Here is a 25,508-nt window from a genome sequence, read left to right as displayed (position 1 = left end):
AGACGCGCGCTTGGTCACGCGTCACTTCCGGCGAGTGGTAGAGGCCGTGTTCTTTTTTTTTTTTTTTTTTCAGTTTCAGTACCGTAAGCGGGTCTTTTTGTCAACTTTTAAAGCTTCCTCTCGTACTTAATAAGTGAAAGTTTGCGCGGAGGTTCCTCTATTCGTTGTCTTGAATTAGGCTTTTTACACGAACCAAAATTTTGGTGCAGTTGACCTACAAAGCATAACTGCTGCAGCCATTTAAAACTACGTACGATCCGCTTCTTCTGCCCATTACATGTAAACGTCGTCAGCTATGGCACTCCTGTTCTTGGCCATGGAGTCTCTGGTCATCCTCACCGCCCCCCGTGATTTGTATAGAGCGCCAGGCGGTAGTACATCCTTCCATTGCTTGAGTAATCCGAGGCTGAAGGTGCGCAGAAAGCAGGACAAACAAATGCTTAGTTTTGTATGTTTATTTATGTTATGACGTGTACGTAAAATGTATCACCAAGTTTTTCGTCAAGTAAATAAAAAACAATAATAGAAAATCACAGCAAGAAGACAGCACTCAAGCTCGCAGTTCACAAATCTTCGCAGAAACTGAGGCGTCCGTCCGTGTTGATGACACTAGGTAGAGCTTTACGATGAGCGTCACACCAAAAAAAAAAAAAAGAAAGCATACATCTCACTGCTTACGTGCCGCGGTCACTGCGAGTATATCACTTTGAACAGACCTCTGCGAACACGCCATAGAAAACGTATCGCCCGACGAAAAGGATAAGTGTGTAAATCGATAAGTAGTTGCACTCTGTTCTAAATAAACCACAGTATTGCGGAACATGTTACACGTGCACAGTCTTTGAAATACGCAGCAGTGAGCGACGTTGAGATAGTTGGTGTTGCATGACTGCAGAAATGGAATAAAGCGCAGCAAAACGAAGACTGACAAGACGAATACTGGCACCTATGTTGTCTTCTCCCTGTGACACTTCGTCTTGCTGCGCTTGGCAGGCGAAACTATGTCTCGTGCCGTTGTTTGTACGTACATGCTGAACTGCTATAGAAGCGTGAACTCCAGGGCGTCCATTCCGATGGGCTCTTCTTCAAGGTCATTTGCGCTCTCGCAGGTCTACCAGAATCCAAGTGTAGAGCTTCTTGAACGCCATGTCCATGCGTCTGTACTTGAGGCTGTTTAGACCGTCCGTGGTGATGCGGCTTGACCAGCGGTTGAGGAGCCCCATTCTGGAAATGTTTCACACGAGATTGTTATTGAGCTAAATAGTGGAGCACAATCATAGCAACTGCAATGATGGGCTAAACGACCATGCTCTCCTGAGGATGCCTTCTTTTTGTGTTATCGCAGGCTCTGGCTTATGCCATTGGACTGTTTCAACAATATAAACCTTTCTGCAGGTCGCGGGTATTTTGTGTGCATCGCATGTCACTTGTGATGCATGTATAACAATTGTATTGCGATAGCAAATAAATGGACACTCCAAGCGCATTTCTGCCGTCGGTATCGCCGTCGTCGTCGCCATGAGGTTCCTTGTAAAGTAAAACCGTGATAAAATCGTCGCCGCGCGCCGTACGCTGTCTGTGCGAGTGAAAGCGTACGAGGGTGAACCGGCAATCGCGGTTCAAGGTAGCGCACGCAAGGGAAGAAGGCTGGCCGGAAGCGCGCGGTCTTCTTTCGCGTGCGAGGCACGGGGGCGAGGTGACGGAGAGAGAGAGGGGGGAGGGGGGGTGCGTTGTGCTCCGTCCGCCGCTGCTCACAGCGCTGCCGCGCGGGCACCGTATCTTGAAAGCAATTTGCGACGTGGGCGAAGTGCGTGCCCGCGTGGTCCTCATCTTCAAAGCGATCTGCGATGGGGCAAAGTGCATGCGCCGAGTGCGGGTAGCTTCATGTGCGCTGTGCTTTCGACGTTTAAGGGCCGTTAATAGTCCGACGTAACGCGCGCGCGCATGCTACGTCACGTTGGGAAAGCGACCACCTCCATAGTCGGGCGCACCGGCACAGCCAACGTAACCGGCGGCTTCCGACGTGCCCCGACGGGCCCGTCGCCGAAATGACTTCTGACCCATTCGCGCGTCGGAGGCGACGACACCGTCGACCCACAATGCATCGCGCGCGAAGAAAGAAGGGCACCCACGCCGCTTCGCTGACGGTGCAGACAGCGGTTCAAATTGGCGCGTAGGTTGGGGATCTTTGTGCGCATGCTCCGACGATAGCTGCGGATGGCGCGCGCGTTGTAGTTTTGAGGGGATGGCATCTCGGCTGGCGCAGCGCAACCGGCGTAACGTGACAGGCTGCAAACGACGCTGGCCCGTGCGCCGATAACGTCGGGCTATAAACAGACCTTTAGTTCGCGTTGAAGCGAGACGAGAGACAGCGCGAAGGTCAATTTGACCGCTGCTGCTGGCGCGCTTTCTCACTCCGGTGTTTTCACAGCGAGTTTCCACGGTCATCGAAGCGAGATGTGTTCATGTTTACCTGTGCGCGCGTGACGCCGTGCTTGTCTATTTAGTTAGTAGGCGAATGATTACAATCTTATACGGCCCATTAAACTACTATCCTTGCTTCGTATAGCTCTCTACTAATTTGCTATCGCAATCGATGCTTCGCCTTTCGAGTGAAAGTGCGACCTCTTTTTTCTTATGGTTATTAGGACACTCGTGGCTGCTTTCGTTCACACACACATAAAAAAAGGACATTCACCGGACACTCGTGGCTGCTTTCGTTCACACACACATAAAAAAGGACATTCACCGGTGCCCTTGTATGTCCTTTTTCATGTGTGCGTCAACCTGTGTGCTTTTAAGTGCGCTGCTTCGTCAATGTCATGGCTCACCAACTAGCACATCAGTATCTAACAAAGTAAACAACTTCGACAGCGCCGACTTTCACTTATTGCCGTTCAGCCACTTTCTTCTATATGTCACACTTTATACAATTAAGGAACCACTTGCATCTTCTGGTTGCACCAATGTTAATTCTCTTTTTAGTGAAACCGTAGTATTCATTTGCTTCAAGAAAGCCTCCGACACTACTTTAACCAGCGCCTGCTTATATCCGGCTGCAGAAAGACGTACATTCCACTAACAATTTAAAGCTTGCGCTTACAGCGTGTGAGCACCTATTACCACCATAAAGCCAAAACATCATTCCACATCAAGAAAAACTTGAACGGCGTTATCTGACTTATTTCTGGCTATGAAGAGTATATTCGCATAAAAAAAATTAATCTTATTCGAGCTTTCAATTATTAAGTATAATAAATTATTAGTAGTTTTTGCTAAGCTGTCTTCAACTGAAGCTTCGCTAACGTGCCAAAAACGGTAATATGGAGCTAGCTTTCATTGTTTCTTGTACCTAATTCAGCTTTTTGAGGAATCAAACTCAGTGCATCAAACGTGATATGCGTTGCGCTTTGTGGAGTTCATGCATCGAGAAAATACTCTTTCAAATTCCCCGATTGATTAGTTATCTGAAAGTTTGCGCACATGTGTGAACTACATTGTTGTTAAAATGAATGACTTACATTTGACAGTGCACTGCAAAATAGCTAATTATTTCCGGCGATCATAGGAAGAAAGGTGGCCACTATAACAGTGAACTACCTTTATAGGCATCTTTATAGGTCATCACGTGTAAAAATGAACAAAAAGAAAATCATGAGCCATTCCACTCTGTGAAGTTGGATGACCAGCGAATCTGTTTAGCACACGGCACAGAGGTGACACAGGTGGCACAATTTTTGCACACGCGCACGAAAAATGCACGGAAGCCTAGCCATAAACAGAATCGCTGTAAAAAGAAATTTGACGATGTTTCATGACCCGTAGGCTTCACCGCGACGACAAATAATCTCACCTTTGCTCGCTCGGCGTGCTTTTCACGTGGGCGAGGGTGACGTACCTTGCCACATCTTGAGGTCGCCTATAAATCCTGTAGCCATATTTTTGCAGCCTGCGTTGAACAAGAATAGCACCATGTTCTCAGCAACATTGTAGAAGGATTTAATGGATTGAAAGTCATGTGACTGAAGAGCACACCCTTCGCTCAACAGTATATTCAGAATTGCGTTGTAGTGCACTAAGAACCCCAGGTGGTCAAAATTAATCCGGAGCCCTCAACTACGGCGTGCCTCATAATCAGAACTGGTTTTGGCACGTAAAACCCAAGAAAGAAGAAGAAGTGCATGCCCAGGAATTAGGGGGACTTGAGTGGGGCCTGGCCACTCTACTACCGGGTGGCGCCCCATTAGCCGCAATAATAGGGAGCCTTCATAGAAACGTCTACGCTCCAAAGCTTCGGGCGTAGACTCAAGCAGTAACGTAAAGCCCCACGTGCAGCCTTTAACTAGTTCAGCCGAGCTAAGCTGGAAACGCGCATCGGAATCGAACCACCAAGCCCGATTCCCAAAAATCACTTTTCCTGACTGTTCTCTGCGAGTCTACGTAACCTACGTACACTCATAGAGGAACAGCATAACTAGATTTAGAGCGAGGCTGCTAGTGCGACTAAAAGCAACTGAAGGGGCGGTTTTCTAAAAGAAATCTAGACCCCTCACGAAGTTCACATTTTGAGAAATTGGGGCGAAACTTATGGGTAGTATTTAGTCAAGTTTTCACACGTGCAGCTTTAATTATGGGCTACATAAAAAGTGCAAAATCCTCGTTCTTGGCCTGTTTAGAGGCGTTATATGCATTGCTTACATAGTTTCTGCGGCAGAACATATGAACATAAGTTTTCTAAGCTGTTAATGGTAGCAGCCCCACTCTTACGTTAAGGGCCCCATGTCGCAGAAAACCCGGCGTCGGCGTAAGCATCGGCGTCTGGCGTAAATAATCATGCCGAACGACATCATCCCGAACCACCCCGACCGAGCGGGCCAAGGCGTTAGTGAACAAAAATTTTATTTCTCATAGATCCGTCAGAAAAATGCTAAAGTACGACTTAAGTACAACCTACAGACGTGATAGCGTCGGATTGTAATTTGAATATACGAGAAAAAAGCCTGATGAGCAGCCAGGGATTTTTTAATGCTATTGCGTTCCACTCATACAGGCGAAGCTTACAGGCGAAGCTTACAGGCGAAGCTTACAGGCGAAGCTTACAGGCGCAGCTTACTGGCGAAGCTACAGGCGTCCTCCAATTCTGATGGTGTTTCGCTGTACTTTGGTTCTAGGCAACATTGAGGGGAATGTTGAAAACCGAGCCTTTCTAAATTTAGATCGGGCCCCTTGTCGCAGAAAATACGCTGTCGGTGTCGGTGTCGGCGTCGTTCAATAACGCTATCGCGTTCCACTCTTAAAGGCGAAGCTTAAGCGTACTCCAAGTTTTACAGCAAAGCTGTATACCTCTCGTTGGTCGGAAAATTTCGTGGCGTAAACACAAGACTCCAGGTTAACAAGTGAAGGCAAACGGTATATCTTTCTGTAAAATCAGGCATACAGCATATATATATATATATATATATATATATATATATATATACTTAGGGACGTCACCATGCTTTCATATATAAAAGGGAGACCCGTCTAGCAACTCATTGAGTTCATTCTAAGACTGCCACGGGTAGAGCACGGAAATTAAAGACACCAGAAGAGCAGCGTGAATGCAATGCTCGACCATGTGTGGTGTTTGATACAGCTTTGCTGGACATTCACGTTCGCAGGGCAGGATGGCGGCCAATTTTGTTTGCCCATTCCCTGTCTGTTTCTCTCAATAGCACAAAAACAATGTATGAGTAGTCGGGGGAACTTGGGTAGGGTACCTATTCTTTAAGCGTTGTCCGCTCTAGGTACATTCGCTCTCCTTATTTGCACACAGATCACTTCGAACACCTAATCTATACAACCTGCCACACATTCTCATCATCTGCTGAAAAATTCCCTCTTTCATTGTTTCAGTAGAAATTTCTTTACTTTAGGACTAGAGAGCATAAACAATTCATCAACGGTATTCTTATTTGGTTGGAGCGTTTTCTAAGTTCCAAAAGAAAGTTTTGGTCTCTCCCTAGCTTAGAGTGCAAGGGAACTCGCCTGTGAGCCATGTCGTCGTCTTCAGCTCCCCATCCCCAGTATTTATTGGAGTAGCCATTGACGCGCAGCATCTGCTCCTTGTTGACCGCACTCACTCCGCCAAAGAAATAAGAATAATAAATTCTGAAAACAAAAAATGACAATGATGAAAAGTGTCTCGTTTATTCGCACCGAGCTATACATGTCAATACATGACCGATACATCTCTCCATAGTAATTACGATACGTGTCCCGTGCATACAAGATATGTACAATATTGTCATTCGCTTGCAAGCGACCTTTCTGTAAATGTTTTCTCTGTACATAATTACGTCTACAAGATGACTTTACCAGTTCAGTAGATCCCTCTACCTCCTCACTGCGGAAACTTGCCATCTTTCTCGGTCAAACTATGGGAATCCCACACGTCCCAATAATCTCTTTCTAGTGCACTTACCCCAGTTAACATAATACTGCATCTCTCCCCACTTCATGACTGACAAGCTCCTCGAACTACCATCTCTGTTCTCCTACTGCTTTGCTCAGCACTTCCTTGTAATCAACGATAATCTTAAAGTAAATGCCCGGGACTAGAGGTGTAAAATAATAAAGTTCATTCTGTGCCTCCCCAAGGTACCCTTTGGTGTTTTCACACTCCTCTTATGAATAAGGCACCTGAAAATATTTATCGTGCATTTAAAAAAACAAGTTTACCATTGAATTAAACATTGAAAAAGTAACATCGACTGGCGCAAAACACTATCTTGTACAATGGAATTCGTGTTCTTTACGTGTAACATACGCTCTCTTCTTCTTCTTCTTCTTCTTCTTCTTCTTCTTTTTTTTTTTGCAGCAATGGTCCAACAGCAAGAACACTGCTTCCACTTTCGCAGCGACAAGTTTACATCTTGATTCGACGAAGGTTTTGGAAATGAACTCAAACTGGCGGCCGTATACCCGAACTGCAATATTCCGCGGAACTGAACCCGAACTCGAACAAGGCCAAAAAAATTTCTCTTTAAAAAAAAAAAGCTCAATTCCGAAAACTGGAAAACTCGCAAAACCCATCGGCCAGGAAACACCAAGAACAGTAGAAAGGCGCGCTTGGGAGAAGCTAATAAGAACAGCAGAAGAACCGTCTTCTTGTAACGGTAGCAGTGGTACTGACGCGTGGATGAATGTCGATATAATACCTCCTTGGCGTGCAGCTCCTTTGCCGGCACGCAACAAGCGAGATCTGCTTTGGTTTTCGATAATTACTGAACACATGATTGGCAACCTCGAGCAGAGCAACGCAGCTAGTGAGAGAAGTGCAGGGCACTCTTGAATAAAGGTTGCCTCTTTTAAAACTGAACATGTCTTCCTTAATCACTATGAGCATAGCGAATGTCGCGTTCTTGCATTGCAGTCACAAGGCGAGGCCGTCATACTTTTCCGCTAATAACTCGAGTTTTATAAAGCTAATACGAAAAATTGGCAATTACATTTTTATTAGAACCTTGTTCAGATGGCAAATTTGGAGGCAGTCACATATTGTTGCTCCGCCATGTTTAATTTTTTTTAACTGCGCCTAATTTAATATAAGATTCATTATCAAATTTCAACGCACAATAAAGGCACTATCGAAACCTAGCGCTCCGAGAGCGCAACAAAAGCAGCCTCACCGTTACGTCAGACGGAAACGCCCCGGCTCACGGAAGGAGTGACGAATTGGAATGATGGCACGCTGTGGGGGAATATTCGTATGGCACATCGAAGCACATGCTGCGCAGGGAACAGTCTCTGTATAGTTAGTACCTCTATAGTCTAAAAAATTATGCCGATCCAACGTGCATCTTCGAACCTATGTGAAGCAAAGCTTTCGTAAAGCGCTTAATCAAATGCTATAAATTTGCCCATTTAATTCCTTCACCTGTGGCGTGAAGCAAACGGGGGCGCGCGCGTGCGCAGTCGGGCTACGCAATGGGAAGCACGCGTCGATCATCTTAAAGAGCTATTTAACGCTGTCACGTTAGAAGTATACATGTGATTGTGCCCTATAATAATGACTTAAAAAATATATAATGGTTAGAGTGCCGGGTTGCTGTGCTGGTGAATCGAGGTTCGAGCCTACCAATGGCCACGTAATTAAATTGTGTTCAAGTGGCTACTGGAGGGCGGCCACCCAGCAATTTGCCGGAAACAATAAAGTTCTTATGATGATGATGATGATGATGATGATGAGCTCATCGGCGGGAGAGAAGCCCACAGTATTGCTCAGGAAAGTCCGGGAGGGTTCACAGCGCTTGTGTGTGCGTGCGTGCGTGCGTGTGTGCGTGTGCGTGCGTGCGTGTGCGTGTGCGTGTGTGTGTGTGTGTGTGTGTGTGTGTGTGTGTGTGTGTGTGTGTGTGTGTGTGTGTGTGTGTGTGTGTGTGTGTGTGTGTGTGTGTGTGTGTGTGTGTGTGTGTGTGTGTGTGTGATCCATGTGCGCGCGGCACGAAACGACGACTGAAGAGCAAGCTTTAGCTCAGGGCCAACTCCAAATTTTGAAATCAAATACATGTACTGACGACTGCTATAGCGGATGCAGAAACGCTTTTATGACACAAACCGATTTGAACGATATTTGTTGCATCTGACGGGAAATTTTAAATTCTAGTGAATCTAGAAGCATAAAGTTGATTTAATGCTTGGAATCGCTCATTAATTAAGGCACGTCCATATTTTTTCTTGCTATGCTCTTCTTTCGTTTTACTTTGCTTTCATGCACACACACTTGAACAACGGCATTGTACCATAAGAAAATGCATACAGATGACATGCTACACATTTACAACACATTCAATATCAAGCGTTTATTATTATTTTTCGTTGTTCTGGCCTAAGACAGCTTGCGTATTTTGTTAAATGTTATTGTTTTATTGTATAAGCAAATGATAACGCAAATTTGGATTCTATTTATTAAGCCAAATTTTTTGTTAGGCATGAGTTACACGAGATTTGCTGCGAACATTTTTTTTTCTTTTCTTCCCAAGGCCCTCACTAATTACGGAAAATTTACATCAACCTTTGCAACGATCAAATTATGGAATAACTGAGCATGCACGTTCAAAATCTATTTTTTCATTAACATTATTCAAGAACTGCCTGAAGAAATTCTTATCGAATTCGTAACTTCATGACTAGGTTTTTTTGGTATACTGTCGCTCTCAGTAATTCGTCTTTTATGTATTGATGTACTTTAGGTTACTAGTATTCGATTTTATGCATATCATTTGCTGCATTGCAGCTTCAATAATTTATTTATGTAGTTATCATCGAGGGTCCCGGTACAGTCGTGAACCTCGCCTGTATATATTGTCACGGCTCAACCGAGAGTGGCGCTAGTCAGAAGAAGACGATTTGACGTGTAGCAGTGGAATCAATCTCGACAGCCATCTTGGTTATCTACCGTTGTCACTCTTGTATATATTGTAAATACATGTTTATATGTAGCTGCGGCATCGTAACAAATTGGTGGTGGTGCTTGGTAACCACCAGAGACAACAACGGAGCTCCGCAGTGGTCGTCACCTCGGACTCGACAACATGACGGACCAAACAGAACCCGGAATGGCGCGGTCCCCATCAACGCCTACAATTCCGACGGTTGTCCTGGCTTAGCCGTGGGATCCAGGAACGTTCTGCGGCACCAACCGCATTGACGTAGAAGACTGGATCGCCAGTCTCGCGCTCCCTCCACTCGGGGTCCGCGGCTCTTGGCTGACGTTTCTCCTGGGCGTTGGAAGCCCTCATGATAGAATCGGCACGTCGACGACGAGCCCTTACCCGAGCGCGTTCATTCTGGATCGATTTCCATGAAATGTTTTCAAAATTAAATCTGTCCGTCACGTAAGACAATGAATGGCTCATACCCCCTTAAGCAATGGCTCATACTCCGCTAAACGCGGCCGCCCCATTACGACGACAGAAGAGAAGTGAAATTCCACGCTGGAATGATTAGCGGCAACGCAGCCAGCTGTGGAAGAAGACGACGACGACGACGACGAACGCGAGAGCAGTGGCACGAGCGCGTGCCGAGCACGAAGCACCTGTGCAGCTCTAAGCACAGCTGGCTTTTTTTAGCGCTTCACTCGAAAAAAATCGTGGCCTAGTGGTTAGAGCATTCGGCTGCTGTGCTTGAAGGCAGAAATAAGAGTGCGATGTCGGTCATGCATTTCTGTTTACTACCGAGGTCTGAAGTGTGGCGAGATTGGAAATACCTACCTACCACAATGCCCCTGGAAGGAGGCATAAGCGCTTCGCATTCATAACTGGCTGCCTAAATGAAAAATCCACTCCCTAGAGTTCCACGAATTGACTTTTTTTTAAATGCTACGAACCTCAACAATTGTCGTGCATTGATTGCCAACAAAAACTATTCATCCATATACAAGTATTTAATAATATCCCTGAACTAAATGCTTCCTCTTACTGCGGCTGTAACTGTTCGAGCTAAAACGTGAAGCACTTCCTTTTTCCCCGAGAAAAATGTGACAAATAATACGCTTTATGGGTCGTTAACGGAGCTTATCAAATTACCAGGCCTAGAGGCTTTGATTATTGTTTTGGAGCCTACTGCAAGTGCGCAACATTGCCTGCAAGTAATAACGAGTAATCACAACACTAGCTCTTAACTATTATTCTTACTTTCTTGCAAGCTTTTCTTCAACGCTAAATATAATTGTGAAGCTTGGGTACCCATGCTGTGACATTAATTCCTGAGCTCATTTCTTTTTACTTAATCATGAGTAAAACATTTTGCAGTCCATAAATGTGAAATTAAAGGATAGTATTGCGAGCAGTGTTTCGGCTACTACAAAAAATCGAGCGTCCCCCCCCCCCCTTTTCCCCTTTTATTGCTGTCCTGCATGGTGCTCAACTGCACCTCAACTGCACTCTCTAGTCGTGATTTAACGATAATTATCGCGCTCGCTATGCGTATTGAATTCTTTTTAATGGTAACGTGGTAATGATGTAAATGTCAGCTGACGTCACCCACTCAAAAGCGCAATCGCCGAAACCCACGTGATGCTGAACCGCGGGAATCTATGCTTTACAGTGTACTCTCCTCAGTCTCGATTGTCTCGCACAGTCTCATGTGTATAGTTGGTATTGCTGGGAACCAAAAATCAGACGAAGCCGCTTGATCTGCACATGACAGTGGTGATTGCATTGCTATCCTGATGTCGAGAACAGAGGCCGCGGGAAAGCTCCGGGCTCTCGCTCGCGAGCTTACGGTGGCCCACTGGAATTCAGCAGACATTAAAAGCCAGCGCCTTTTTTCCATGGATCCTCATCTAGAGCTCCGCCTTTTGTGTGGCTTACCACGACGGGAAATTATTCTCATTTGTCGCCTATGCTTTGGAGTAGCATTTACTGATGCCGACTTCTACCTATGCAGAATGGCCACAAAACAGGTATGTGAAGTTTGTGGGTGCCTGTCGTGGTTGCTTGGTGGCTATTCAAAAATTAAATTATGGGGTTTTACGTGCCAAAACCACCATCTTATTATGAGGCACGCCGTAGGGGGTGGGGGGATTCCGGATTTGGCGTTGATCTGCTAAGCATGAGGTCGCGGGATCAAATCCCGGCCACGGCGACCGCATTTCGATGGGGGTCAAACGCGAAAACACCCGTGTGCTTAGACTTAGGTGCACGTTAATAAACCCCAGGTGGTCCACATTATTCCGCAGTCCCCCAGTACGGTGTGCCTCATAATCATATCGTGGTTTTGCACTTAAAACCCCATAATATTTTTAAACTTAGTGGGTGCACAAAGATGATAGCGCACCTTTTGTCCGATTGCCGTTACCTAAATTCACGAAGAAACGTCCTAAGCACCACGCTCAAGAAGATTGACAACCATTTCTTTGCGGAAGACAGAATTCTTGGACCCTCGACCCCACCGAAGTCGACCCGAACTGCTTTAAAAGCATTTTGAAAAGCAATGGGGCCGATTGAAAAAATGTAGTGTGCGGACAAAAACAGTTTATGTTCTTCTTTTCGCGTCATCTTTCCTGCCCTTGCCCCACTCATCCCCTGTGCAGACTAGTCAGCTGGACACTTACTCTGGTTAGAGAGGAAGAGAAGAAGTGCTCAGGTACCACTTTTGAATTGATTGAAATTTATTACCTTCTACCTTGATCTCCTTCCAAAAAGCACACTAATTCCCTATAACATAAAATAAAATAGGCTCTAACATCAGTTAGTTTCATTGCATAATTTCACCACATCTGTTTAACCGCCGGCTTCTTGGCCAATCCCCCGTGGTGTGTATGCGCCATGGCATAGGAAGCAAGCAAGCAAGCAAGCAGGCTCACCGGTGCTCTGGGCCTCTCGCTATTATGCAGTCTTTTACGGTTCTGCCAGTTTCGTCAACGTATTCTGATCAAGAATGAGCAGGAAGACGCTCGCACGACCTCCTGAACAAGGTCAGCCATCTGAACAAGGTCAGGCGACGTGACTTTGGCAGCTCGGACCAGCTCCACTCCTGGGAGAGCTCAACGCCCGAAGCCATGGACTCCGACAACGAATACACCGTAGTCATGGGCCGTCGTGTGAAAAAGAGGATACGCCAGATGTCAAGTGAGCAGACTTCATCTAACGAGAAGGTGCAGCAGTCTTTCATGGTCTCTTACGTGCCGCTTACGGCGTCACACAACCTGAACTCCTTAAGTAGGCCGTTTTTATATGAATATTTTGAAAGTGTGGCCCCTGGTCAAGTCAACGAAATCCGGATCAACTCTTGAAAAAACAACCTGACGGTAGATGCCAAGAGTTCAACTGTAATAGAGAAGTTAAAAACTATTCCAACATTAAGCGGAATTCCCGTCCGTTACTTTTTTACTTACGGGAAGGAGTCAGCGACTGGTGTAATTTCTGATGTCGACCTTGACATCAAGAATGTAGACCTCAGGAATTTATTGACTTCATCGGCGCAGATTCTTGAGACTCACCGCTTGGGGAACTCCCGATGTATCGAACTAGTATTTGCTTCGTCAACTTTGCCAATTACTGTCAAAGTGGGGTACGTGATACACCACGTCCGACCATTCATCCCGAGGCCTCTGCAGTGTCAGAAATGTCTCAAGATTGGTCACGTAAGCGCTGTGTGCAGAAATCAAGTGACCTGCCAGCGTTGCGGTGGGCAACATAATACCGCCGACTGTGATGCACCTTGATTGAAATGTCCCAACTGTCCTGGCTCTCACGAAGCAACGTCGAAGGATTGCCCGAAGATGCAGCAGGAACTTCGTATTCTCCGTAAAATGGCAAAAAACAAGTCTTCCCATAGACAGGCTCCTCCATCTGTTCGCCGAGACAGACAACGCTCGCGTAAGAAGCGCCATCCAATGACTTCAGGAGAACCGGATTGTGGGGCGCAGGGGCCTCGACAACCTCTGCCTGTGCCGGCATCGAGGACGGTAACCGCGCCTACAGCAAATTCAGGATCTCCGAGAGCACAGGGCGCACATTCGTCGCCCCTGGGTGGCACAGACACGGAGTGGCCTTCACTACCCAGTAGATCCACGGGCACGATACCATGCCGTAGTGTTCCTCTACGTCAAGAAGTGGATTCTAGGGTTAGTAAAGCCGATGAACCCTATAGGCAAGCAAGGAGCTGAAAAGAATGACAAGGAAAGCGTTGAAAAAGTGCTGAAACGCCTGCTAGAATCAATGCGCGCGATTCTCTGTGGTCTCCAGACTCCGGCCGCTAAAAGCGCCGTGCATGTCCTCGCCGTACTGGAGCAGCTGATCGCGGCTCTTTACATAATTTAATTACCTTGCTTGCACCTGTGCTGCTCGCGCAAGAGAAGCCCATACACAAGCTTCTTCGCGGCGAGTTTTTGTGAACTTTCAATTCTATTCGGGACTCCGTCCATGCTCTGGAAGGTAGATGAGACGTTTGAATGACCTTTTTGGACTTTGTTGATAGCCATGAGGATGCTGAACTTGCCTTTACCGTTGTACATCCTTCTTCTATGTCATCATCACCCCTCATCCAGCCTTTATGTCCCCGTTCCCTCCTCTCCCTGTGCAGAGTAGCAGGCTAGAGCATGCTAGCTCAGGCTGACCTCTCTGCCTTCCTTCAAATAAATTATCTCTCTCTCTGTACTCTGGTTAGCCTCTCTACCTTCCACCTCTTGTTTTCTGTCTCTCTCTCTCTCTTCTATTAGTATTTATTTTGAAATTAGCACAATACTGAATTATTAAAACTAAATTAGTAATGCCTATTAATATATTTCTCGTAAAGCCAGAACACTTTGATAAGTATAAGGCTAAAAGTGTTCTGTCTGTCACTGTCGTTCATTCTTTACTAAAAGAGCATACGCTTTGCAATTTATTCTTTATTTTTATGTAACAACATTCTATTCGTATACTTCATTTAATTTAGGCAGTGTTATCATTTATGACGCTCTATTCAATCTTCACGAGGCAGCCTGACATTTATATGAAAATAAACGCAAGAAAACACGGTAACGATCATACTGCCAACAAAATGTCAGTCTGCTCACGTGGATTTGTTATTGACGTTGACGGACATATGCCTCGGCTGTTCTGGGCACGTGTACACGTTCCTGTCGTCCAGAGGGACCATGTCGACGTCATGGAATACGAAGCACTGGTAGTCGTACAGGGCCGTCGATTCGACGTAGCCGACGTTGAGCAGCTTCGCTCGGTTAAAGCCAGCGTCATCACCCTGCAAACAAAACGTTTCATACTCAATTTTTTTTCAATTTTTTCACTTCCTGGAGGATTTCTATAGCGGCGCGAGTAAATGCGACACTGAGCACTTTGATTAGGCTAATTTATATGACTCCATAGATTGACCTATGGAGAACGGAACACGGACAATCGAAGAATAGCATTTGTCATTGTACGGTTATTCTGGTGTCCGTGTACATGTATGCGCTACCCCAAAGCTACAGGAGCATCAATTGCTGAATGCCGAAGACCTTTTGGGCATTATCTTGATACATAGTCGCAATGATTAAAAACTACGAATAAACTAACGCAGCATGTACAAACTACATGCTAAGTTATGCCTTCATTGAACTAGCCTTATCGCCCTTATAGAGACCTAAACGCAAGCAGCCCAACTGCCTCGAGCTGTAACAGCAAGCAAGTCCTCTGATGTGACATTTATCGCCGTCAGCACCTCCCTTGTACTAAACATTTTAATCAATCAAGCTGGTTTCAGCAAGGTTCTTGCCGGCTGATTGACAGCGACCTAGCGTATTGCTGAAAGACATAAGAATTCTGTGTACTACATACAATTACCTTGAAACAATCGTTTTGCTCTCTACTATCCTTGCGGCTTCGTACAATAACATTTCAAAATATTTTGTCATTGCAAGTGCTTCATGTGACAGCGCATAATATACTAATCAAACTTCGACCATTACACTTGTGCAGCAGACTGCGGAAAAATTTATTGCTTAGAGTTACTCTAAGTCTCAATACTCTGATATTCTGCGTATCAAAAGACCAGTTAGCATTGACGATTCCCGCCAAAATATTATCGAGACTTATCGCACAAATACTCTGTAATGGCCCAGTTGAATGATGGAGTAGAAATTTCACGATAGTTTCGCTAAATGAACCTCAAAGAAAACAATGTTAGCAGAATCAGCTGTTATTTTTTTCTTTTCTTTTTCTTTTTTTACAGCCGCGGCCCTGTGAGTGCATTTTGTTCACAGTGTAAGTTTTAAATGCAAATGGAAACGCCAAGAGCTGCATTGAAATTTCAGGTTTGAAAGCAGGGCCGCACGTTCGAATAAAATTTGATGCACATCGGTTACCGCGCTTCGACACTTCCTTGTTCCTACACACCGGCGCATCTGCTTGCATTTTGACCTTGTCTGAAGCTAGCACGCCAAGGCACATTCATATCCTAAATAAACAAGTAATGAAAACGGCCTTCTGTTTACTATGAAAGTTAGGAATCAGAAAAATAAAATTGGGACTTTCCACTTTAAACAGCTACAATTCTAATCATGATGGTAAATAGCCCATCGGTCATCAAAAACTCTATGTAGGTGTGCAACATAAACAAATGTTAGCCTCCGTCTCACCTGCTCAATGACGAAGACACCGTAGTCTATCTGCTGCCGAGAGAGTACTTTGTGGAGGTTGTAGATAAATATTTTGAGGTGCTCGGCGCGATTCCTGTAGGGAACGAGTATGGCAACTCTGTGTCTCGAAGTGCATTCCTTCGGCCGAAAACGCCCTCCTTTCATTACTTCCGGGAACTCGTTTTCTACAGCCTCGAGAGAAGGCACATCCATCCTGACTGGGATGTTGCCGACTGAAATGCCAAAAAAGAAAGTATGCAATGAACGTGTAAACGGAAAGGAGCTGAACCGGCGTCAAACGTTTTCTGGCCATGTATGGCATCTGAAAAAATCCGAATATTTCCGCAGCCCGCACATGCAGACTGTTATACGGCGTTTACAGCCTGTACTATCATATCGAAAAACATACCTAGTGTTGTACGGTTTACTGGCTACGTTCAGAAAATACGCGCAAGATCAACGTTTTTCAAGACCCCGCTGTCAGTAAACATTTTAGGTCGGCGTACGTATTTCGCTCTTTTTCACTTACGTAAGCGAATAGTTTCCTAAGCAACTTCTTCACATAATTGCTGTCCCTGTGCGAGAATGGCAAACAAAGTAGAAGCTACAAGCATTTCACACTAAACAATTACCAAAGCTACAAAACAGTTATGCTGAGTTAATTCTTGTTTCCTCCAGCATCACATTCATAAGTACTCAATGGAACACTGAAGTTGTCTTGGTGCAGAAAAAAAAAACTGTTTCCTGTGCCTAGCATCAAATCCCTACTGAAAAAGCCCTGTATTCCCCCTAACTCATATATCCAATGGCATCATATGACATATGGGATAAACATGTTTTCCTATGGGATCCAGTATGTTAAATATCGGATTATTGGATATGGGAGTTATTGGGCATATGGATTTTTTAATCGGCATTTTTTGGCCTAGTTCGGTGGGCGGTCTGTCACAACCGGACCATCGCTGGTCGGCTTCTCGTCGAGTAGAGTCAACCTCACTTAAATAAAAAGCGCGTCCGGCGCCGGGTTTCGAACCTCATCCTGCCAAGGCAGCAGTCCGATCCTCCAACCATTACACCACGAACGCATTTTTTTCTTTCATGTTATTTATTACAGTAGACAGAGTCTAAAGAAGAAGCATCTACCTGATAAACAAACTATCTATACGCATACTTACTGGCGCTATGTCGCAGTGAGGCCAACACCACATATGCGAACTATAGTGCTTTTTCCATCCAACCCTTAACTTGTGTAACAGTGCTCTAGCACGACAAGGCAAGCCTCGACTCCGAACAGGGGGAGGGAACGAGCCGTTTGCAGCACGTGGTTTGGGTGCTGCTTTCGGAGGTGTCGGCGTATCAGAAAACGAGCGTTTTCAAAGATACAGGAAATGTCAGAGAGAGCGATAAAATGATTTAATGAAAGGCAGGGAGGTTAACCAGGACTGAGCCCGGTTGACTACCCTACATTTTGGGAATTGACAGATAAATGGGGAAGGAACATATGATTGTGCTTTTTCTCAGTTGTGAATGAAACAGTGTCTTCTGAACTGCGAGTAATGTTAACAAACAATGCCGCTTGCAAGCTCAGGGGCAACTGGTTCACTTCTGTGAGTAGTGGAATAGATTGCGCCTGACGAGGTAAGCTAAGCATGACTCGGAGGGCAACACGATGGTCCCGTTCCACCTGGAGGATCAACGCGCCCTAGTGGCCCGAGCGCGTGCTGCAGCAGAAGCCACAGGGTTTCCGGACTAGGGACCCCTCCTAGATTTTGTGAGAGGCCGGCCCTTAAGGCCGTCCCCAACTCTCTCCTGTCATCACTCAATAAAGTTTTTGACCACCACCACCACCACCCACCTGAGACATCACATTTGGCGGCACGTTCAAGACTGGCAAGGCATACATCACGCCAGAGAGGACAGGTGATTGGTATACCTGAAGTGCTGTCGTCTGGTCGCAGCCAGCGCCCCTTGCAGTCAAGGCGGTCACATACTTGAGTAGCGACCGGGATTTGCACCGCACAGAGGTAATGGCAGGGCGCCGAGAGAGGCGATCATCGATAATTACGCCCAGGTAGCGGTGGTGTTGTACCCATTGTATTGGTGCTCTCGGAGGTACAGCCGGTTCATGCTTCGACGAGCGCGTGTCCTTGGATGATAGGCGATTGCGGCTGAGTTAGCTGGTGAAATCTGCAGACCAACTTCCTCCAAGTACTCTGAAGTCACATTCATAGCTCTCTGCAAGATTCTGCGAAGACGTGGATCGTGGAGCGAAGGACAGCTGATACACAGTGCAACGTCATCAGCATAGATTGCTATGCATATTGGAAAGTCAACTTCCTGAGGCAATCGACTTGGAAGTCCAGCAACTACGCTGTTGAATAGAAGTGGCGACAAGACGCTGCCTTGCGGTACACCTCACTTAACAGGGCGAGAATCGCTTGTTGCTCCTCCAACACGCACTTCCATGTTGCGCTCCGATAGAAAGTTATGCACGAAATGGAGCAGTCGACCCCAAATTCCCGCATTCATAAGGGCGAAAATAATCACCTGATGAGGAACCGAATCAAAAGCTTGTTGTATGTCCAGGAAGAGCATATATGGAGAGTGCTTGTTTTCTCGAGCAGATTCTAGAGATGTTTTGACAGTCGTTGTCTGCGGTCATCGAATGTGATCTATTCTTGTTTTCTTGTGCGCGCTGACACCATGCTTGCTAATTCGTTTAGTAAGCGAATGTGTCAAAGCTTATGCAGCCGATAAACCTACTATCCTTACTCCGTATAGCTGTCTACTAAATCGCAATTGCAGTTTTGCCCTTTTGGGCGAAACTGCGAATTTTTTTAGCATTTACTTTCACTGATACCTCCGTTATAATGTTTATTGCATTTAAACTGATCTGAAGATACACGGTATATCTGCAGTGTGCTTTCCAGATAAACCTGAATGAACAACGCTCACGGTTCCAAACCAGGCATCTCAAGCCTTGTTTCATTCTTTCTATTTGCCATGGTAATTTTATTCTGCTTATAATTTCTTCTACTTGTTGAAACGGAGTCTTAGGTGGTACCTTCGACATGCACCAGGATCTTTCTATGCATATACATACACATCTAAATCAACAAGCCATCTAGTTTCATCGTGTCAAGCAAGTGACAAAATACTGAGTTTTTTTAAACTAGGTGGTATTTGTTTCATTTCTTTTCTTTTTTCTTTGTAATAATGAAGAATCGCCTGAGAATCGCTACTTGCTTGCCAATCGGTACTCATTCAGCCATTGTAAAGCTGATGAGTGAAGGGGATTGTGGCACTTAGCACCAACAACCTGAAATCAGTTGCAAAGCCGCTTACCCAAGTTAGGCGATATTAGTGGACAAATATTCATTGATGACACGTTTGATCGCCTGCTATCGGTTAGAACATCCTTAGGAACACCATTAAGGTCAAGAGACTTTTCGTCGTTTTTTCCACTTGAGTTGATGACCTCCGAATGCCAAGAAAATTGGAGCGAAGCCCTCTGAAACGTAGCAGCCAGTGTAAGTAAAATACTTTTCATTGCTCTACAGCCTGACTAAATGGAGGCCGTAAGAAGAGAGGGGGAGGAGGGGAGTTCACAGTCGATGAGCCCAAGGGTAAATTTCCTAATGCATTAGTGAATTTATGCACCGAAAAGTGCCTCCTCCATTGACTACTTAACATTATATTTATTTATTTATTTATTTATTTATTTATTTATTTATTTATTTATTTATTTATTTATTTATTTATTTATTTATTTATTTATTTATTTATTTATTTATTTATTTATTTATTTATTTATTTATTTATTTATTTATTTATTAAAGATACCCCAAATGCCCTGTACACAGGGTTTTACATGAGGGGTGAGTTGTAGATGGTGACAAAAAGTGACTCAAAGGCTGCTTTCAATGCTCTGACGGCCTTAATTTCTTTCTCTATTGAAGGCATATACAAACAGGAAAACATGCATACGTAAAACAATTTGTGTGTGTAGGCTGTGTTCATTTTGTCTATGTATTCTTTTGCTGCAAAGACCAACGTTATGTAAATCACAAAAGCGAGCCCAAAAACAAGTCATCTGGAACTGTTGAAGGGAGGCAAGTCTCCTAAATAGAAACAATTTCATGAAAAAAATAATATATCCAAAATAATTTACTCACAAATGTGAGCACAAACTCAATTCATGCTTAAAGGGACACTAAAGACAAACAGGAAGTTCAGCTGGAATAAAAGAGGGACCTTCAGGAATGCATGCCGTTTTTGTTGGGTGCAAAAATATGAGTTTTTAGCGGATAAATTCGTAAACAAAGACCAAATATCTCTTCCTCAATTTCTCTCACCCCAGATTTGGCGCTGAAGCAGTGTCGTCACAGATTGCATTGCTCTCAGCGAATCAGGATGCGACATGATACGTCACCGCTTGCGTAAACTGCCGAGGCGTTGGGCGGGATGCATCATGGCTGCATGCATGGTCGCTGCGTTTGCGTTCGCCGCGATAAATACCGTTGCTGCCGCTGAACCTTGCAACGAAGAGCTCGCCAGGGAAGCAGGACTGCATTTCACCGATATTCAGTGAAACGGAGCGCGAAATGATCCTCCGTGCTCGAGCGGTAGGTGTTTCCGCGTGCGATGGCGGTGAGCCGCCGGCCGCGCCGGCGGAATAGCTTCGTTTTCGTCGACGGAAGGCGAAGCGTCCGGTCCGCCAGGCGACGATGTTCCCGACAGAACAAGCGTAGAAAGTTGTGCACGTACTCGGTATGGTTATTTCGTGGCTTTATTTAATGACATTCAGCACTCACCGAGCCGCCAGTTTGCTGCTGCAGGGGCACCGGTAGGGGGTTTGATGACGCATTGAGGGAACAGCTGCTCGAGAAAGGACTGGCCTCTGGGGCACGCCAAGATACTTTCCGAGGGCAAGATTATACACATAATCCGAGGGCGATAAATGCAGAGAGCACACCATCGGTTTCTCTGGCTCTTTTGCCGTTTTATCATCGGCAGAGCACTGAGCCATTGCGAACGCCGGGGAGCCGGGGCTCTCCGAGCGACATGAAAGGACACAATCGAGTCAACACTGCCGCTGCCCCTGATCAAGCGCCTTGGGCCATTTATACAGCCCTCAACACTACACACACGAGACATTTTCTGGCTGTTTCCTGCGAAGTCAACGTTTTTCGAGCCACGCAACACGCAACCAAACACCGTAGAGAGGAACAGGCGCGCGCGACGATGCATTGACCAAAAACGAAACTACGAAACTATCACGGCCGCATGTATCGCCATGCCATTTTTTCTTATTTATTTATTTTGTGCTAAACTTGTACTTCCTCGCTTGAAACGGTTTAAAAAGTTGGCAAATGCTGTTTATGTACGTTTAAGGTGTACGTATTTCATTTTTCGTTTTATTAACAGCGATAAATCGCTCTCGACCAATCGCGACCGGCCTGCGTTTGTAATCTCCGACGTCACGATCGTGTAGTGCGGGAATTTCGAAGGGGCGTCAGCACCTATCCTTCAGTTTTTCGCTATTTTCTCGCTTATTAAACATCTGTTTGCAGTAAGAATGGTATGGCTGTGATCGTGAAAGGATAATCTACCATTTAAGCTCAACTTCCGGTTTCTCTTTAGTGTCCCTTTAAAGAACAACTCATACGCAAAGTAACTCTCGGGACTTGAATAGAATATGGGAAGTTGAGATGCACATCCAACAGTTCATTCGCACTTCAAATGTGCTGTGTCTGAATTAAGGCTAGTAATGCTACAACGGCGCAAGTTGGGAAAACGTCATCGCTAGACGCGCTGCTTAACATAAAGGCGTTACAAGGGACACGTTAACGACAGGCTGCGGCTGCGTATGACGCGTCTGAACGCGGCCGCGCGTGCCATATATCTTGAAAGCGATCTGCGATGAGTAGTCAAGATGCGCCGAGGGCTGATAGCTTGGTTCACGCTGCGTTCTCGCCGCTTAGTTCGCGTTGAAGCGAGAGGCAATACGAAGGGCAATTCGCTCGTTGCTGCTGTCACTCTACCTCACTCCAGAGTTTCGACAACGAGTGTCCACGGTCATCGAGTGAGATGTGTTTTTGTTCGCCGGTGAATGTTTGCGTGATTAGAGAGAGAGAGAGAGAGAGAGAAATGGTAAAGGAAAGACAGGGAGGTTAACCAGAGATTATCACCGGTTGGCTACCCTGTACTGGGGGAGGGGTAAAGGGATGCGATAGGAGAGAGAGAGAAAAAAATTAAAATAAAATCACACACACACACACACTACACAAAAAAAACTACTGTTTCTGTGGGCACTGTCACGCAGTCTGCGAAGGCGTTCTCATGTTGCATAGCGTCAACGTTCCATCTTACGTCACACAGTGTAGAGTCACGATTTGTCACTGAGTCCGGTGTCTTTTAAGTAACGCAGCAGTGCCTTCTAGGCGGATCGCGCCGTTGTTTATGTAGGCCAGTTTCCAAGGATATTGTTTTCTGTTATTGGGCGTTTGTCAGTTGATCTATCGTGGCTGAGAGGGTTGCTCTCTGTGGGTTGAAACGAGGGCACTCACAAAGAAGGTGTGCGATTGTTTCATTGCACCCGCAGGATTCACAAAGAGGGCTATGGGCCATTCCGATTGCGTGATTAATCGGTCGATAAAACTACTATCTTTACTTCGTATAGCTGTCGAATAATTTGTTATCGCTATCGATGCTTCGCCTTTAGGGCGAAACGACGACGAGTTCTACGGGGTTCGCACGCGCATATCGTTAAAATAGAGAAATTATTTGTGTGCTTTCTTTAGCCTTCACTTGTCGCCACGAGGTGGCGTCACATCGCAACGGAGCCTTTCCCTCGTCTTTCCGACGGTTCCAGATGCGTTTCATTAATTGGGCTCGAAGCTGTCTCCTTAGCTGTCTACGTATACTGTCTCCTATGCTGCCCAGAATTCGAGCACACCCAATAATGGTGATACGTGGATTTGCCTGAACTTCGTACTCGTGGCTTCAGATTTTCGTGGCTCTAGTTACAACGCTTTATGTACCTTTAATTTTGAAGCAATAAATCTTTCTAAGCGCAGAAGGTAATAAAAGTCTGTCCAATTTCATAATTATTGGAATTTATTCAATATATAACGCCCGATTTTGTTGCCAATGATGAAGTGGCAAAGTGGCAAAGCCCTTTGAAGCCAGAAGGACAATGTTTAGTCGAATCCTTGTATTAAACTTCCGCTTGTAATTTGTGTAGGAAGCTCTATGCTTATGCGCAGAGTTCGAAACTTGAAAGCCGGACCCAAAAGCAAAAGAGAGATACAGGTAAAAAAATACCGCCCACTTCCATTATCAACAGGTGTGCTTAAGACGCTTACATTTTTTGTTCAATTTTGTTCAACATGCGCTGCGTTCTAAACTTCATTTCTGTTTCAGTAAGATCTAGCGATGGCAGGCTTCCGCAACTATGAACGCAAATCAGGCATTTGAAATTCACCGCACTTATAGATGCGTAAGCATGGTACCAACCGCACTTACTCGAAAAAAGAAAGATGGAATTCTTTAATGCAGCACACGTTCCAAATCTGTAAGGCTGTTTAATTAATTATTATTATTATTACTCTTTATTAATACTATATCTGACAAGAATCGCGATTGAAGAACTACTAAATCATTTTTAGTTTTATTTTAATAAAGAAAAAAACAGTCGGTCATGTGACGCATCACTTAGAGCAAATAATCGGCGTTCTGTTAGAGCAAAAGAATGAGCACCAAGAAAGACAAAACGCAGGAGGTGTAATGTGATTAGCAAGTTTCTAAGCTTAGGATGGAATAGGCGGGCGTATGACGGATACTTGTAGATCACTGATAAGGTGTTCGTACGACACTGTATATAAAACAGACTGTTGATGAGGTAGGCGAGTTACCAGTCGCATCTATATTTGCTCGTGTTCATATATAACGGAGCCCTAGGACACTTTTTTTATCGTTGTAGTGCACGGCATTTCACATGAATGGACACAACATTAGAAATATATTGCATCAAAAAAATTATTTCAATGCGTTCAGTAGAAGCAGAGTTAGCGGCATTCAAAGATCGCTTTTCATAAGAGTGCACGTCACCTGTGCGCAAACGTAACGCTTTAAATGCGAGGAAATCGTAACCTCGTCCGACGATGACGTGGACGTTCTATCGAAAATAAGTAACTGAGGCTGCTGTGTGGCTTCGAACGCTTTTTGAAGTATAATGATGCGAGAAAAAAAATCGGTGTAAACTTATCAGTATGTCGTAATATATTAGAGAATTTCACTCCAACGCCACAAGCTACGCTGGTCTACGCACTATGTGAAAAGAATTACAGCATTTCGCACGCGGAAAACCGGGCTCAGCCTGGTTAACCTCGCTCTCATTCGTGTCACTTCTCTCTCGCCTAACATAGAGCCACGGATGACACGAAGCAAAAACAGATGTTCGCGGCTGAAATAAATGGACTCCTGACTGTCCCAACATCAGGAAGCACGTGGCAAATGGCTACCGCTGGAGTAGCCTAAGACCACTAAATTGTAATTGTACAAGGCAGCTATGGTTGCCACAGGACATCACGACTCATGAAGCACGAAGCTGAGTGGAGGCATGTGGCAATTCCTTAAACCTGAATTCCTCACTCATAATTCCTATACTCGTACGCTGCACAGTTGTGTGTGGAACACATCGTAGTGCACTCCTTGCTCCCGCTGCAGACAATACAAACACAGGTGAACCGGCTTATATTGCAGGGCCTGCTGATCACCAAACTAAGCCAACGGAATGCATCTTTGTTCTGAGTAAATTAGCAATAGTTCTGCATATACGTATAAATTTGATCATAGGTACCTATAGAGCGCGCAAACTTCCTGATGGACTCCATGATATTTAATATTTTTGTTGTAGAGGCGTAGATGTGTAACGCCTAAGTTGTTGCAAACTTAGGCATTATATTTTAAACGCCTCAAGTGCGCAGCAAAACATGCGGAGGATACCCAAATGAGCGCTTACGCGTTCCAAACGTACCGTCATTGTTTCCTTGAGTTGTGTCATATCCAAGCACCAATGCATGAGGGCAAACACCATCAACGACGCCACGACAAACTTGCAGAAGTGGCTTTGAGCCAAAAGCCATATATCACCTGCGATGCCTCTGCCTTTCCCTGCCTCCCCCCTTTTGATACTCTCCGCTAGTACCATTTCTTAGCTAGACACAGATCAATATTTGAAAGTGAAGCTTCTTTCTGCCTTGCACTCCCGAAAGGCCGCTCGCAAAGGCGTCAGTGTCGCATCAGAAGGGCCTGCAAAAAGGGTTCAAAAGAAAGCCACGATAAGCATTGTTAAATAGAACAAAGGCTGCAGTTTATGACAAACCAGCTAGATATTCTTTCT

At 45.2% G+C, this 25,508-nt stretch overlaps 1 protein-coding gene and 1 long non-coding RNA gene across 4 annotated transcripts in view; both read right to left on the bottom strand.

Moving 5' to 3' along the window:
* Positions 1–439: 439 nt before the first annotated feature.
* LOC125944087 (uncharacterized) lies at positions 440–4,095 on the bottom strand. The gene is made up of 2 exons (XR_007466114.1): positions 3,854–4,095; positions 440–1,224 (listed from the first exon to the last, which is right to left on the bottom strand). It is a non-coding gene; the product is annotated as an uncharacterized LOC125944087 (long non-coding RNA).
* Positions 4,096–5,494: 1,399 nt separating this feature from the next.
* The window catches only part of LOC119446131 (beta-1,4-N-acetylgalactosaminyltransferase bre-4), a 57,201-nt gene continuing 37,187 nt past the window's right edge, over positions 5,495–25,508 (bottom strand). For all 3 annotated transcript variants that reach the window (XM_049663934.1, XM_049663935.1, XM_049663936.1), the window contains 5 exons: positions 25,143–25,417; positions 19,448–19,613; positions 16,103–16,335; positions 14,543–14,727; positions 5,495–6,150 (listed from right to left, as the gene is read on the bottom strand). In XM_049663934.1, the coding sequence (XP_049519891.1) occupies positions 5,907–6,150; positions 14,543–14,727; positions 16,103–16,335; positions 19,448–19,613; positions 25,143–25,316 (1,002 nt within the window). In that variant the 5' untranslated portion in view covers positions 25,317–25,417 and the 3' untranslated portion in view covers positions 5,495–5,906. The remainder of the gene's footprint in view (positions 6,151–14,542; positions 14,728–16,102; positions 16,336–19,447; positions 19,614–25,142; positions 25,418–25,508) is intronic.

This window comes from Dermacentor silvarum, chromosome 3 (genome assembly GCF_013339745.2).
Source record: "Dermacentor silvarum isolate Dsil-2018 chromosome 3, BIME_Dsil_1.4, whole genome shotgun sequence".
In the NCBI taxonomy this organism is placed as follows: Eukaryota; Metazoa; Arthropoda; class Arachnida; order Ixodida; family Ixodidae; genus Dermacentor; species Dermacentor silvarum.
The sequence above is the reverse complement of the archived record's forward strand: the minus strand, read 5'-3'. Positions and strand labels throughout refer to the sequence as shown.